The sequence below is a fragment of the Peromyscus californicus genome, unplaced genomic scaffold, assembly GCF_007827085.1.
Source record: "Peromyscus californicus insignis strain IS unplaced genomic scaffold, ASM782708v3 Scaffold_3__1_contigs__length_106647218, whole genome shotgun sequence".
Lineage (NCBI taxonomy): Eukaryota > Metazoa > Chordata > Mammalia > Rodentia > Cricetidae > Peromyscus > Peromyscus californicus.
The window spans coordinates 101,811,688-101,828,773 of NW_026294551.1; the positions used below are offsets into that span (position 1 = coordinate 101,811,688).

The 17,086-nt window shown below is 46.1% G+C and overlaps 1 protein-coding gene across 2 annotated transcripts in view; it reads right to left on the reverse strand.

Annotated features, from left to right (window-relative positions):
• Positions 1-14,134: 14,134 nt before the first annotated feature.
• Positions 14,135-17,086, reverse strand: part of Emp2 (epithelial membrane protein 2) — a 44,782-nt gene continuing 41,830 nt past the window's right edge. For both annotated transcript variants that reach the window (XM_052759446.1, XM_052759445.1), the window contains exon 5: positions 14,135-16,872. In XM_052759446.1, the coding sequence (XP_052615406.1) occupies positions 16,685-16,872 (188 nt within the window). In that variant the 3' untranslated portion in view covers positions 14,135-16,684. The remainder of the gene's footprint in view (positions 16,873-17,086) is intronic.

Genomic DNA, 17,086 nt, shown 5'->3' on the forward strand with positions numbered 1-17,086 from the left:
GTGTCTGAGGGCTGTGCTGCTACCAAGGGCCTTGCCAATCTGGGTGGCCTGTGCTGCCACATGGGGCCATGGTATCCTGGGCCTTGGGTTGGCTCACCCTAACATCTACCCCATCTGTGACCTGCTGGGGTGCATGAAGGGACTGGTCCTGTGGAACAATACCTGCAGGATTTCCATGACTTGGGCAACAGCAGGATGTCCATGAGGAGTTTTGGTGAGGGTCCAGTGATGGTGTGCCAGGGACCTTGAGCCAGATCAATGAACATTTTAAGGGTGGGGCCGATTGGACAAAAAGGTATACTGCATGACACACTGCAGCTCCCGATGCCACTAGGATGAAGAGATGTTGGAAAGACAGAGAATTGAGGTGGGTTTTTTTTATTGTTGTTTTGTTTTTAATTATTTTGAGGGGGCATGCTGCAGGGGTGAGGGGGCAGATATGGAGGGACTGGGTGGTGAGTGGGATTGGGGTGCCTGATGTGTAATTCTCAAAGAATCAATAAAGAATTTTTTTTTTTTAAAGAAGAAAAATCTCTAAGTTGGAGGAGAAAAGGAGGAAAGGTTATGGAACAAACTCCAGCATAGGGAGGGTTAGGCAGCTAAGAGACAGAACAGTGTGGCCATAGGGACAAGGAGGATCAAGCAGAAACTCCACCCAAGGGAGGAGTCCAATATCATAGCACCCACGAGAGCATAGAGAAGTCACAGGTGTTCCTAGGGGAAGGCAAGGAAACTCACAATGTACAGGCTTTGGAGGACACAAGGGGAGACAGAGCAAGTAGCTCCAAGGGGAAGGGGCCCAAGGAAAGGATTGCAGACCCTGGAGTATGTAGAGAATGCAGTGAGCAGCAAGAATATATTATAGAGATTCAGCTGTATATAATAAGCTATACCTTGACTGACCAAGGAGTCCTTCAAGAGGAAGCCATTTATCAAGGAATATTTGCTGTTATTTAGCTTATTAATATATATCAGCAGTCTTCTGCTATGAAATTCTTGTGTGCCCATATACTACTAGGCCATATTGGCAAACAACTAAGTTTCTCAGACCTACTGCTGATCCACTAGGTAACTAACACCCCTGCAGGGCCTAGGAGACAGGTGGGCTGTAGATGCAGTTTTGTTTCTTGTGCAAATGAAGCTCAGTCCTCCCTTCCCCAAACAGGGAAAAAGGCGTTCCAGAGCAATTGACTCAGAACAGAGGAGGTTTTTGCATAACCAGGTGCAGTGAAGACTGGAGCAGAATTCCTGGGCAGAGCAGAACCACGTGACCAGAGAGAAGAGAGCAAGGAGAGTGTCTGTAGATGATAGACAGAGCCCTGTGGCTGGAGAGAAGGAAAAAAGGCAGGGATTCTGCAGATGGTAAGGCAGATCTTTTGTAGAGTTTTCTCAGAGCCAGGAGTAAGGAGCCAGGAAAGAAAGATAGAGGATGAAGGGACAGGGGAGAGTACACAGAGGTATCTCCAAGCCATGCAGTGCACTGGATTTAGCTTTTGCTAGTACAGAAGAAAAAAAAAAAAGGTTTCTGGGCTACATGCTGCTGGATGGAGGCATAGACCCACTGCTTCCCACACTCAGTGGTGAGCATGGATCCCAGAGCTGGTGATAAATATACCTCCATCATATTTGGAAGCTGAGGGGGGCAGAGTCAATAGTCAAAGTCATCTCACAGCTTAACAGTTTAAAATCTCTCCTGGCCGCCGGGCGGTGGTGGCGCACGCCTTTAATCCCAGCACTCGGGAGGCAGAGCCAGGCGGATCTCTGTGAGTTCGAGGCCAGCCTGGGCTACCAAGTGAGTTCCAGGAAAGGCGCAAAGCTACACAGAGAAACCCTGTCTCGAAAAAACCAAAAAAAAAAAAAAAAAAAAAAAAAAAAAAAAAAAAAAAAAAAAACAATCTCTCCTGGCCAGAGAAGGATTGTAGATTCACAATAAGACAGATTCAGATGGAATAAAACTAAACAGTTTACATCATGTGTAAAAAAGGTATGTAGACTTAAGAGAGAGAAGAGAAAGGATATAGATAAGTCATAAAAATAAAGTCTTAAAAATAGAATAATATATAAAAAATATAATAAGCCACATAAAGATGGAAATTACACAGAAAGTTTGGATTGTGTTGTCTTTGGGATTTTTAACTGGAGAGAGACAGTTGATTGTAAAAGTTGCTGAGTTAAACCAATATATATATTAAGGGTATCTTGATTTCAAAATTTGTGTCTAAGGATATGTTGCTTTGAAGAAGATTGTTTCCATAGAAGATGAGAACCTATGGATTGCTTCCAGCCTAATATGGTTTGATCAACCAAGACTCCCTGAAAGGTTAATACAGCCTCACAGAGTACTGCAGCTAAGATTTAACTGTAATTATTAATTTTCTCAGAATCCTCGTAAGATTGCCAGTGCCCCAACCAGCAGGAAGTAGTATGAGAAGCTGTGCCCAAATTCCCAAAATAGTGTTTAAAATTTTTATTTTTATTTAAAGGGGGTTGATTATGAATGAAATCTCTTTCTAAAGAAGAAAAGGGATATAGATATTAGGATGAAAGGGTAGATTATTGAATCTACTTTTAAAGAGTATTAAATTTGTTTGAAATGTTTTATATTGCTATGGATTTTAGTTTACTGATTACAAATTTAATTTTGTTATACTGTATATATATTTCTACTCTTGTTTAAGGTATTATGTTTATGCAACTCATTTAAAATTGTAATGTGTAATTAAGAAATACAGATTAATAATTAGTCATCTATGATAATCAAACTTATAGTCATGTTAGTTACATTTTCTAGGTATACACAGATATATTTCAGTTAGGTAGGTAATCTTCAAACACTTCAAAGACCCACAGAATATGGCATTTAAAATATTTTAAGAACTTTGACTTTTCTGGACATTGAGACATGTCTGCTTCTGGCAACACCAATCTACTTCAAAGAAGATGATGGACATCAATGAAACTCCATATGGAGTTTGCTTTCTTTATGGCAAAAGTTAGTCATTTGGGAAAAAAACTGCTCTTACCTGGACTGCTTGATAGTATGTTATATAAACTGGACATGCAGGACCCATGGGAAAATGACCACTGAACTTTGCCAAAACAGGGAGAGATGGCCCTTAAGTTTCCTGCTTCACAGAGGAGACTGCCAGACATTTTGCAGGACACAGGGAGAAGCCACTGATGAACTTTGCCAATAGGTGAGACAATCATTCAAATTTCCTGCTTCACTAAAAAGTTTGCCAAAGCTGAAGATAGATGCCCCAACGTTACAGAGGAACTTTGGATGACTGTCCAGGCAGTCAGATGTCTCTGTCATTTCTAGAATTATGGAAGTTGCTTGCAATGCACTTCCTGTTAACTTAGGTAATATTATATCCTTCTTAGGTCTTTAATGTAGTTGAAGACTAGATAGTTATAATTTTCATTGGTTATGATAAAAGATAAATTAGATATGAAACTTTAGACTCACAAATATAGGCTAGATGATAGAATATTTTCTTTAAATTTTTCAAATACAAATAGACTAGATATTGTAACTCTAATTCTTGCTTGATAACTGTTCTATTATATGTAATTTTACTATGTTAAAATTAAAACCTTCCTTTTTGATTAGACAGAAGGGGAAGTGCTGTGGGATGTCTTTCTGTGTGCTGTGAATATATGTTGCTCCCATTGGCTAATAAATAAAGCTGCGTTAGACTATGGCAGGGCAGGATGGAGCCAGGCAGGAAAATCATCCAAGAGAGAGAGAGGAGAAAAGAGAGTGGAGGCAGATGCCACCAGCTGCTGCCAGGAGAAGCAAGGTGTGAAAGTATCGGTAAGCTGGGAAGCCATGTGGCAATGCATAGACTAATAGAAATAGACTGAGTTAAGTTGTAAGAGCTAGATAGCAATAAGCCTGAGCCATTAGGCCATACAATTTGTAATAATATAATTCTCTCTGTGTTATTTGGGACCAAGCAGCTGAGGGACATGGGTGGGAGAGACTCATCCCGACCATGGGGTACAGTAGGACCATAAAAACTTCCGGCTACACACAGAGACACACACATAAACACAGACACACATTACACACACACACATGCACAGAGACACACACATATACACAGACACACATTACACACACACACACACACACACACACACACACACACACACACACAGCTCAGGCAACCTAAGCTATACTGTCACCCATCTGTTGAATTTTCAGAGAGATATCTACGGAGTCATTCATTTAGGGGATTATGGGACATCTATGGCCAGATGCTGCACCAGGTACTGATGTGGGGAACCCTCGGCAGGCTCTACCCTCCCAGAGCCCGCCATCTACTGGGACAGCAGAACTAGGACAAGTAGAAAGTGCACGTAAGACGCCCTGTACAGAGTTGTGGTCTGTGAGGACAGTGAGCAGGCAGGCAGGAACTTTTAACTGGAGTTGGAGACCAGGGTGGCCAGGAATTCATTATCCTCCTGCCTCTACCTCCCCTGTACTTGGATTACAGGTGTGCAGCACCCTGCCCTTTCTGCTCAATATTTTAATTGAAAACAGAAAACGTGCCTCTCCCAGATCAAGGTCAGAGACACAAAACTCACACGGGGCATAGATGGGCTTATTTACGGGTCTCATACACACAGCCCAGCCTCCAACCCCTTGTTTTCCTGATATGCAGCCGCATCACACTGTTTTTGTGTGGTGCTATGATTGGACCTATGGCTTCCTGCTCTAACCCTTGAGCCACACCCTTATTTCATATTTATCCATGTACAGAGTAGACTTAACCTCCCCACTTTTGTCCCCAGCCTGAGAACAATTCTGGCAAATGACCACCAGGTGGCAGCAGCATCTTTCTCATTTCTGCAATCTGTGACATCCGAGAGCCGCCCCCGCTCCCCGCCAACCAGGACAGTCACACTGGGATGACAACATGAGCCCACCTGTTGGGAAAGAACAATCTTGGCAGTGGTGGACAACGGAAAAGCACTTCAGGAAGGCTTTTTTTTTTTTTTTTTTAAAGGACGTGCTAGAACCTCAGCACTGATAGCAAGCAGGACTGTAGACCAAGATGGCCTCTGTCTTTTATCCCTAACATAGGCAATGATGCCCCTCATCCCACAATGGGAACTCCACAATCTGACATGATTGGTAGAGGGGAAGGGTGGGGGAGGGTTCAGGAGATAAGGGCACTTGTTGGGTTAACTATCTTTGAGAGGAAAAAAAATGTTTCTCTTCTTTACATTTTTACCAATTATCAATTTATCTTCTTTACATCTTTAAAATTCCCCTCTCCCCCAAGAGTAACTCTACCTGTCGTTATGGAACTGGGTCAATGACCAGTCTGGCTTTCCCCAGCTGGACAGAGTACTCAGGTATAGCAGTCAGGGTACTCCTCCAACGGGCATAGCTAACGGACCCCAAAAGTGCACTGGTAGTTCTGTTGGTAAAATAGCCAGGTGTAAAGAAGAAAGGAAGGCCTTGACTGGAACCTGGACAGAGGTGTGGGGGATAAGTGGGGAGAAGCTTATAAGCTTATATTCTATTATATATATATATATATATATATATATATTAACATATTATATATTGTATATATTCTATCAGTCTTGTCCCTCTAAAGGGATGTGAGGGGGAAGTTTATATTCTATCAGTTCTCATTTTTTGTTTTGTTTCTTGTTGTTTTAAAGATTTATTTATGTATATGGTGTTCTATCTACATGTACCCCTGCATGCCAGAAGAGGGCATCAGATCCCACTATAGATGGTTGTGAATTACCATGTGGTTGCTGGAACTTGAACTCAGGACTACTGGAAGAGCTGCCAATGTTCTTAACTGCTGAGCCATCTCTCCCGCTCCAATCCCCATCCCTTCACAGGGATATGAGGAGGAAGTTTCCATTCTATCAGTTCTGTCCCTCTAAAACCCTGACTGATCCAGTTTTGAATGAGTGCCAGTAGCACATAAAGAGAAACAGAAGCAAATTGATGTTTACAGCAGCCGACAGAACCTGGCTAAGGAAGCCTTTTAAAACTATGATGAGCTGGGCAGTGGTGGCACAGGCCTTTAATCCCAGCACCTGGGAGGCAGAGGCAGGTGGATCTCTGTGAGTTCGAGGCCAGGCTGGTCTACAGATGAGATCCAGGAAAGGATTTCACAGAGAAACCCTGTCTTGAAAAACAAAAACCAACCAAACAAAAAATAAACCAACAACAAAACCGATGAGGAGGAGTTAAAGAGCTCAGAAAGGGGTGGTGTCAGCCTGTTCTGCCCACAAAGCTGTAACTGAAAAGTAAAAACAAAGCAAGGTGGGGCGTGCTGGAGAAATGGTTCCGTGTTCAGGGTCACTGTGGCTCTTGCAGAGTTCAGCTCCTAGTACCCAGGTCAGGCAGCTGGACAGAATACCCCTCTGTCCTTTGTGGTAAACTCGAACACACACAGACACAGATACACACACACACACAAACACACACACTAATAATAATAATAATAATAATAATAATCTTTAAAACAAAGCCAGGGCTTGGTGGAGCAGGAAGAGAAGTAGATGGCAAATGCAGAGGAACACATCTGGAGAAGAGAAAGAATACTTCAGCCCGTTAGAGAACATCTGCGGTGATGGGTTGTGCACCCCAATAGATTGTGTACCCTAATAGTGTGCCCTAATAAAGTTTATCTGGGGGTCAGAACAGAACAGCCACTAGATTAGACATAGAGGCCAGACAGTGGTGGCACACACCCTTAATCCTGTCACTGGGAGGCAGAGATCTGTCTGGATCTCTGAGTTCAAGGCCACACTGGGAACAGAGCCAGGCTTGGTAGCACATACCTTTAATCCCAGCACTTGAGATCTCATGTCTTTGCTTGGGAAGGACACACGCCTTTAATCCCAGGAAATAATATGACAGGAAGGTATATAAGGTGTGAGTAAACAGGAACTCACGCTCTTGAGGCTGAGGATTTCAGTCAGAGGATTCGTGGAGTTGGTAAGGTAATTGTTGGTGGCTGTGGCTTTTCTGTTTCTGTGGTCTTTCAGTATTTACCCCAATATCTGGCTCTGGGTTTTTTATTAATAAGACCTTTTATTTGTGTTATAACATCAGGGCTAGAGATGCAGGGCAGAAGGAGCAGGCATGACGAGCCAGCATAGCGCCCCCTGGTGGCAGCTGTGCAGCACTTGGTGATCTGTCCTTTGGGCTCCAGTTGAGATTGTACTTTCCAAGTCTCCTTGGGCTGCTGCAAATTCACAGGGGCTCTCTAACTCTACATTTCAAAGTGTCAGCTCGCTTTGATAGCTGGCTAGTGTTGGAAGCACATGGGCTGGGAAAGATCTTATGTTCCCTCTAGAAACTAGGAAATACATCATGTGAAACAATGTGCTAAAATTAAAAAGGAAAACCAAAACCTACCTGGGAAGTCTGGTATCTCTTGGGAAGTTGCCTCTGTCGTCTGATATAAACTACAGTGCAGCCCAGGTTGGAGTCTCTCCTGCTGTCCATCCCATGATCCCATCAGGCATCCCGCATAGTGAAAACCACACAGAAAGGAGACAGAAGAGGACCGGTGTGTGTGTGTGTGTGTGTGTGTGTGTGTGTGTGTGTGTGTGTGTGTGTGTGTGTCTATATGCCTGTGGTGCAGGAAGTTCTAGTGTGTGGTGAGCCCCTAGGAGCTCAGTGGTACCAGGAAGTTTTATGGGTGCCACCATTTTGGTTAATGTCATGTGGTCCATTAAACAAGATGGCAGTGAAGTCACATGATCGTCACCATCTTGATGATATCACTAATCAAGGTGGTGGCCAAGTGACAGGGCCAGCTCCACCTTGATCAGGTTACCCTGCCAAGATGGTAACAAAGCAACATGGTTACTTTTCCCTTACGGTGAGCTCAGCTCCATGATCAAATGAGCCCATCCCCCAGCAGGGCATAAGTCCCCGTGGATGTAGGAGACAGCAGGTGAGGTCTAGGCGTGCGGGCCAGGAAAAAGTAAAGCAAAGAAACGGAGGGAGGAGGAAGTGACTCTGATGCCATTTGTTCCACCCAAGAATGATGTGGGCTGAGACCAGATGGATCTGTGAATACTGAATGGGGTGGGGAGCCTCTGGGCCAGCCAGAGGAGTTGCCTGCTCCCCACCCCATCTTGGGGAGTCTGTTTCTTCAGAGATTCCCCCCCTCAAATTACTTCTCATTCCGGCTTCATGAAAGTTAATCTGTCAGAGGTTCAATTCTCGTAAGGGAGGTTTTCACACTCTGATAACCAAACAGAGTCAACCTCCTGCAACAGAAGTTTCTTGTACTCTGATTCCAAACGCTTTATCCGCTCCCTTATTGTGTGAGTGGGTGGGGGTCTCTGTTAGGTGCTTCTCAATCAGAAACCTCAAGACACTGGCAGAGCTACGGATGCTACTGTATACATATACATCTCATTGACTCTCTCTTATTCTACCTCCAGGGTGACTGGACCAGTCAAGGACTTTGCCTTCCTTGTGCCCCTACTTTGGTCTCCTGCACAAGAATTACCTGGTTGCCTCAGCGTTTTCTTGGCCCTCCCTGAGTTGCTGAGAAACTTCTGTCTTGGGATCTTTAGTGATCCAAAAGAATGTCATTCATCCAAGATCCCGGGAGTCACTGCAACAAGGGTTAGGTGTGCCTCCCCCAAGGGAGGAGATCTGAACATCCCCAGGTATATTTGAAATCCCAGAGAGCCTCAAAATCGTTGGAAAAGATAATGTTGGTGTCAAGCAAAGGAACACACGAACAAAGCAAAAGTAATTCAGCAAGGTGATTTGTTCTAGCAAGAAGTGCAAGCCACAGCCAATAGCAGCCGACCGAGTCAAAATGGCCTCTGTCTTTATCACTGGTACGGGTGGTGACTTCATGTCATAGGTGTGAGCTCAGTGTCACAATCTGACAGGTGGCTAACTGTCACAAAGGAGAAGGACATATGAGCCCTCATTGGGTTAAATGCCTTTGATTAAAAAAAAAAGCAAACAAAGTGTCTCTCATATCACAGAAAAAAAAAATGAGAAAATTCTCATTTCTCAGAGAAAAATCAAGCAAGACAAATCCAGGTGCAGCAATGCACACACGTAATCTCAGCACTTGGGGAGTAGAGTTCGAGGTCAGCCTCGGCTGCATAGAGTTGGATCCTGATCTAATTGAGACCCTGTCTCAAAAACAAACAAACAAAAACCCAAACAACACAAATCAAACCAAACCAACGAGACAGGAGCGGGAGGTGTCAGAACACGAGTTGTCCGGGGGTCCAGGACACAGCCCATAGAGCCTCAGAGCATGTTACAGAAGGGTCAGGACCTGACAGAGATTCAAGGCAGGGGTTGAGGTGGAGACGGGGTGGAGGCAGCTACTACTGACTCCTCAGCGCTGCTGCTGCTCGTCACCTCCCGAGAGGATTTAAATGCCGGGCCTGAGTTATGTGCTATCAGATGCTTTCACCTGTTAGGTGGCCTTTGGGAAGGACATCCAATAAAGTAAGGAGGGTTTAGCAGCCCAGAATGAAGCAAATACCACATTGGAGGATTGGTATGCGTTAAAATTTCTAAACTATGAAATGAGCTTCATGTTTATAAAAGTATTTTTGGCTCCACAATATTAAATCAAGGCATTATATTTATTTATTTTCTTTTCTTTCTATGAGTATGTGTGCTGAGATAGAGCCTCATGTAGCCCAGGCTGGCTTCTAATCCAACACATAGCCACGGATAACCATGAACTTATTTTTTTTTTTTTTTACAAAAATTTGCTACATTTATTTGTGTGTGTGATGGTACATGGTAAGTGTTTCTGAGAAGATCAGAGGATAACTTGACGTCAGTTCTCTCCTTCTACCATGTGGTTCCAGGAATTGAACTCACATGGCCAGGCTTGGCAGCTGGCACCTTTACTTGCTGAAACATCTCACCAGTCCGACCTTGAACTTCTGATCCTCCTGCTTCTACCTCGCAAATGTTAGTGCACCACCATGCCACCATTTGTCATCATATTTTTATTTTATTTTCTGTTCTCATGCCACATAATATACACATTATATATATATATATAGATAGATAGATAGATAGATAGATAGATAGATAGATAGATATCTGGTTTCTGCATATGAGAAAAAGCTATTTACCCTTCTTTCCCACATTCCTACTCTCTTATTCCCTCCCCCTCTATGCCCCTTCCGTGACATCCCCCTTCTAGTCTGTGTCATTTATTTGTGTGTATGTGTACAAATACACCTCAGGGCACGGTCTGTTGTCCTCAGAGAGGAAAATAAGAGACATGACTGAGAAGGAGGCGCATTTCAGTGCCTTGGGTCCTAACTACCCCCTTAATCTGAGCCAACCAGTTCATCTGCAGAGCTTTGAATCCTGAGAAGTAGTCAGGACTGTAATCCACAACATCCTTCAGGAAGGCTTGGTAAGGCAGCAGACTCCAGGGTCCCAGCCCCAAGGCTACCATAACAACAAGCCTGGGGGTTGGTCCATAAGGAGTGTCCCCAGAACTTATCTTCAGCCAGCAAATCTCAAAGAGCCCTCTAAGCACAGACAGGGCAGGAGGACCCGCCCAGGAAAGGCACTGCTGGAGTCCCTGCCTTACTGCTTCCCTGTCTGGCCTGCTGCCTCCCAATGTCTGTGACCACACAGGCTGGCTGGCTGACTGGTGTGTGGAGTTCCTCTATAGGGATTCTGGTGTGACTACATCAACTTATGACCAGGCATGGCTGCAGCCTGCAGGCCAGGCCTCTCTAAGGTGTGGAGGCTCCTGGGAGCTGTCTGCAGTTCTGAAGACGGTTGCAGATCCTGCTGGAAGGTCTTCTTCATTCAGCCCTCTCATTTATCCCAGAGGCAGGGCCTTGGTCCCAGCACCTGCCCACCCACCCACCCGCCCCACACTCCCCTGTTCTGCCTCATCTGTCAGTGGTGAGGACAACTGCAGCCTCCAGGAAGCCTGTTAGATCCAATCCTACTGTTCATGCTTTCCCATGACTAACATGAGATCTACATCAATAGATGTATTTGTAAAGAAATGTGGTCCAAGGCAGCGGAGACAGCTCAGCAGTTAACACTTGCTCTTACAAAGGACCTGAGTTCGGTTTCCAGAACCCATGTCAGGCAGTTCACAGCCCTCTAACTCCAGGTCCAAGAGATCTAACATCTTCTTCTGACCTTTGCAAGGACTAACACACACAGGTAAACACACACACACACACAGAGTTAAAATTTAAAAAGTGAGATCGTTGATTGCTGTTTCCTGGTCCATATCAAACCTCATTGCAGAGGCCAACTAGGACAACTGTGCCCCAGCTCCTCAAAGGGGACATTTAGCAATGTCTGAAGATGGTTTTGCTGTGACACAGTAGCGTGGGAGAGTATCCTGTGGTCATCCTGGAAGCCACAGATGCTGGGGAAGTATGACAGACAGTGCTAGCACAGCCCACACCAGAGAATTCTCCACCTCAATATCATGCTGGACCAAGAACTCGGCCCATAGGGATAGCATGAAGCACCTGCTAGGAAAACTTGCCCAAGAAAAATGCATAGACCACTTTTCACAGCATGTCCATTCAAAATAACTTCAAAGACATTTGCACCAAACCAGAGCCTCCCCTGGAATGTGTCTGACAGGATAAACAAGCCAAACACTCAGACCCAAAGAACAGATGCACAGCCTACCCTGCTGGATCCGGCGGCCAGGAGACTTGAAGGGTGGAGGTCAGACTCAGAGCCAATCATGTTGTGTGTGTCTATGAACCAAGTACACACGCATCCAGAGCACTTTTTAAACTTAATTTTATATAGGTATGGGTTATTTATTTGTTTGGCCTGTATGTATGTCTGAGCACCGATTGTGCACCTGATGCTCATGCAGACCAGAAGAGGGCGTTGGATCCCCTGGAACTGGAGCTACAGACAGTTTTGAGCACTATGTGAATGCTGGGAACTATACTCAGGTTTTCTGCAAGAGCAGTATGCACTTTTTTTTTTTTTTTAAATGTATTCAGTGTTCTACCTGCAGGTCAGAAGAGGGCACCAGATCTCATTATAGATGGTTGTGAGCCACCATGTGGTTGCTGGGAATTGAACTCAGGACCTCTGGAAGAGCAGCCAGTGCTCTTAACCTCTGAGCCATCTCTCCAGCTCCGCAGTATGCACTCTTAACCAACTTTAAAATAAATTAATTAAAAAATAAAGGAATGGCTGGGTGGTGGTGGCGCATGCCTTTAATCCCAGCACTGGGGAGGCAGAGGCAGGTGAATCTCTGTGAGTTTGAGGCCAGCCTGGTCTACAGAGTTAGTTCCAGGACAGCCAGGGCTACACAGAGAAATCCTGTCTTGAAAAACCAAAACCAACCAACCAAACAAACAAACGAGTGGAGAGCAATCGAGGAAAGACACCTTGCCATCCACCTGTGGATGGACACACACACACACACACACACACACACACACACACACACACACACACACACACACACATATGCAGGTACACCCAACCACACTAACAAGTACATACTCCACACAGCACACAAACACACACCCCAACGTATTTTTATTGCAGAGTGACTGAATCCAGGACGTGTGGATATGGAACCTACAGGTAAGCAGGGCCACTGTTGGTAAATTTGAAGTTGGTTTCTAACCACAAACTATAACTGTATCTCAGTGCTCTACAGGGGAGAAAAAGGAATACACTTCTGGCTAATAACGAATACGTCGAGACGAAGAGAAACCAGCACAGACTGTGTTCCGTCGGCCCTTACGTTGAGGAGTAACTCCCACAACTCCATCAGCAGGGTTTCTCAGTGGGGGTGGGGGTGGGGTGGTCTTTGCTGCTGCTGCACCATTCGGGAGGGTGGTGGCCATCGATGGCTCTCCACCAAAACGTTTTAGGTTTTGTGTCCATATTTTCTTTCTTCTTTCTCAACAAAACAAAACAAACAAACAAGACAAAAATACGAACACCCCTCAGCTTGGACTGTGGCTCCATCTCAGCAGACAAAGTGCTCGCCTTGCTTGCTAACACAGGATCTGAGTTTGATTCCAGGAACCCATCTTTAAAAAAAAAAAAAAAAAAGGCAGGAGAAGAAAGGAAGGGCACATGGGGCCATTTGCTCCAAGATCACTAAGATTTTTGTTTTTGGGAAAGGAGCTCATGTGATCATTGAGAATTTTTAGAGACTGCTCCATCATCCACATCCACCAAGCACCAAGATCCATGTACAGACAAGTGTGAGCAGCGCTTTCACCAACACTGTGATGGAAGTGGATAGAGTTTATCCTGTGATGAGCCATCAACCAGTGGTTGCTTGCCATAAAATCTATACCTTCCCCCCACACACACTCATGTGCACCCCCAGTACTGAGGCCTGAACCAGTGCCCTGTGCGCAAGGCAAGCCCTTTTCTCCGAGCTACACCTCCAACCTTCTTCTGACTTTGTCCTTTTACGGAGGGTCTCACCAAGTTTCCCAGGCAGATCTTGAACTTGATAGGACCTCCTGAACACTGGGACAGCAGGCCTGTCCAACCAGGCAGGGCTCACAGCACCATGTTGATGGGACCTCCCACAGCTCCCCGCCACTATAGGCACTTCCTTCATAGGAATGTGGCTTTGGGGAATTTGGTTGTACAGTTCTTCTTGTACTATTATGGGTTGTAGAAAACAGAGCAAGACCACCCCAAAGGAATATTAGACAGCATCTTACTGCTGGAAGCCACACCTGTCCCCAAACAAGACTCAACATCAAGCTCTCAGTTCCATAGCATTTCTGTCACCTCTGCTTTTGGTAGACGAAATTCTGCCTTGCTAAGTGGTAAGTGACAACCCCTGCTAGGGTGAGTTTTCTGGCAGAGCTCCTAGGAGAAAGGGGTGCGTGTGTGTGTGTGTGTGTGTGTGTGTGTGTGTGTGTGTGTGTGTGTGTGTAGTGAGTCTACATTTGGGTATAGTGGGTCTACATTCGGGCTGTCCACATCTAGCTTGAGTTCATAGGGAACCTTCTAGAATGTCAGCCTGTTTGCTTGGGTTTACGCAGGCCCACAGCCCTTGGCAGAGGGTAGAAAGGAGCAGGAGGCATCTTGCTTTCTTCTGCATGCAGGACTGTGAACACACAACACAAAGAACAACACACAAACATGATCTGAAATCTTTAAACAGAGACCCAAAATAATTTTAATGCAAACGCCAAACATGGGTTAGTCTGTCTCTGTCACATGCCCCACCCCATGAATTACAGTACTTTATAAAAATGTTGTAAGATGCGCAAACTAAAGTTCCTTTAAACACAGTGACGGGTTTGGTCCTAATGCACGCTTCTTGGATATCCCAGCTGGCTTTGCCATTGCTCTTTGGTAACTAGTGATAAGCACCAATTGAGAGCTGATCCCACATTGGAGAAAGGTGGATCTGTTTTCCCTCACACCCTCATCTCTTTCTAGCATCCCAAATGCAGGGCACAGAGCAGGAGAGAGGCACCTCTCACGTCACAGGCAGATGTGGGCACTGAATATTGACCACAGTGTAAGCAGCCAAGACAACCCAGGGGACCATTCCCACCCCATCGGATGGTTCACTTCTGCAGCCCTGGGTTTTCTGAGGTGGGAGTTCATGCTGGCTTGGGCCCTGCTTTCATGCCTGTGGTTTGGTCTGTTTGTTTCCATCATGACTAGCAGAATGTTATGACAGAAAAGTCCCCAAGGGGAAGGTGCAGAGGACACTTTAGACAGGCCTCCCTCTGTGAGCCTCACAAGACATTGAGCCAACCCTACAGTCTAGCCAACAGTGAGCTGTGGGAGTTCTCCATCAAGGCAAGAGGTGGTCATTTGTCATCTCTGCCCCAGGCCACCGTGGCAGTCTCTCCAAGGGAAGGAAGGAAAGGAGGACAGGAGAGGTGGAGGGAGGGAAGCCGGTCATGTACTGAGGAGGTGTCTGTGGTGGCCCTAAAGCCACTCAGACCCAATATCCCCCCTCCCCTGCTTCACTGGGCCTGAGCTAATGGTAAATGACCCCTTACAGAAGCGCACATGCAAATGTGTTTAAACAACACAGATTTACACACCCTGTCCCAGAGTCACCTCTCCAACTTGATGCTCAAAAATGGGAAAGGTTACCAAGGGAGAAGGACGCCATCATAGAGCTCTTGAATCTTTGATATGGCACGTCACTCCTCCGGTGCTACTAACAACCCTCCCATGGCCACATTTATCAGGACATCCTCAGGACTGACTGGAGTGCAGCTGGGTTCTCCTTCAATACCCATCTTGAGAGCCATGGCTCTGGGAATCCTTTCCTGCTGTCTCACCGTGGGAAGTGTAGAATCCTCTACACTGTGTGTAGAGAAACCAGAGGGCACTACCCAACAAATGGCATCTGTTGGAGCTGAATGATACTCTGTTGGAGCTGTGCAGACACCTCAAGGCACTTAAAGGCAGGCACGCAGAACGTGGGCTTCCTCTCACCCTGGGAGGTTTTGAACCTCTGGTGGCAGCCCTGCTACTCCATCACAGTTGGTAGTTTTTCTAATTGGTTTCTGATATGTGTTCTTCACTAGCCTGAGTCTCACAAGGAATTGTGTGGAAAGGTATCTTGCACCTGACATGCGGCAAGACCCATCCATATTGAATGATGGGTGGATGAGTCAATGGAAGATGGATCTTCTGAGGCTCCAGAAATAGAGCCCGATTGGAAGCACCCACCTCAGAAAGAAGGCAGGAAGAAAAGGGGAGACCTTCCAAGACAGGGCAGGGAGGGGGCTGCCCAGGCCACCTCCCAGGAATAGGCCTATGGCTTGGGAGTGGGGCACGGTGGCCCAGATAAAAGCAACTATGGGAGAGGCAGCAGGAGCTGGCGGAGGCCAAGATGTGGCTGGCAGTGGGGCCATCTCGGTGTGATGGGACTGCTAACATTTACAGGGTGGCTCTGCTCCCCTGGATCTAGGACTATGACCCCCCAGTTTTAGTGCATCTAAGCATATTTCAGGGAGCTCATCACAAGTTCAGACACGCAGGCCCACCCCATTGATGAAGGATTCTGAGGGTCTGCGAAGTGGACTTGAGAGCCCGCAAAGAACTGATGTCCTGAGGAATTACCTATGGAGACTCAACGCCTAAACACGACACCTAGGTTGAGGGTCACTGTCCTTAAGGCCAACAGGAGACTGTCAGAAAGTCTGTACGATGACCTAATGCACTGAAGGGGAACTGGGACTCTGGGTCCCACACAGACAGAAACCAGGCCTCTTCTTACACGAACTAGGGGTTAATATCTGAGGCTAGAGATTCTTCACTTGGGCCCCTCATCATCCCACCTGTGGTTGTCAGAGTGGAGTGGGCGGGGGAGGGGCAGGGCAGGAATCTACAGAGAGCCTCTCCCCAAGACAGGCTTTTCCCGCCTTTGGCCACACCCCACCGCAGGTCCTTGGGTGAGAAGCATCTTGTGGATTTCCACATTGCTGGATCTTGCTGGGCCTTGCTGAGACTTTCGGTGGGCTTGCATTCTGAATGCCAGCCTTTGTGGTCTGGTCTCTGATCCCAAGAATGCCGAAACTTTCTCTCTCTCTTCTCTTCTTTTTTATAAAAGCTTTTAAAGGAAACAATACGTTTGCTAGAAAAACCACAAAAAATGATTATATACAAAATGGTTACATGAACGTGTATGCCATACTGTGGGGAGAGTGGCCGGGCTCCTGAAACCTATTTGCGCTTCCTCAGGATCAAGTACATGAGGCCGCTGATGAAGGTGAAGGAGAAGGACACCCAGGCTAGAATGAAAGAGTACCCATAGCTGCCTTCTTGCGTCAGGTAATAGACTGCGAAGTTCTGTTGGTGAAGGTCTTGGCGCCGGTCTGTATAAATGGAAGCCCCGATCATGACACACAGACCTGTCAGGAACCAAGCCAGGGGTCAGATATATTGCCAGACTATGGTGTATCCTGGAACTAGCCTAACACTTGTTAATGGATTCCAGCAGTTTAGGATACAGACCTCAAGTCCCTCCCACAGCTTACGAGACCCCATTTAGCCTGGCTCCTCCTCATTCCAGTTCTCACAGCTCTGGGTTCTTCATCCCAGGATTTCTACCTGGCACACTGTTCC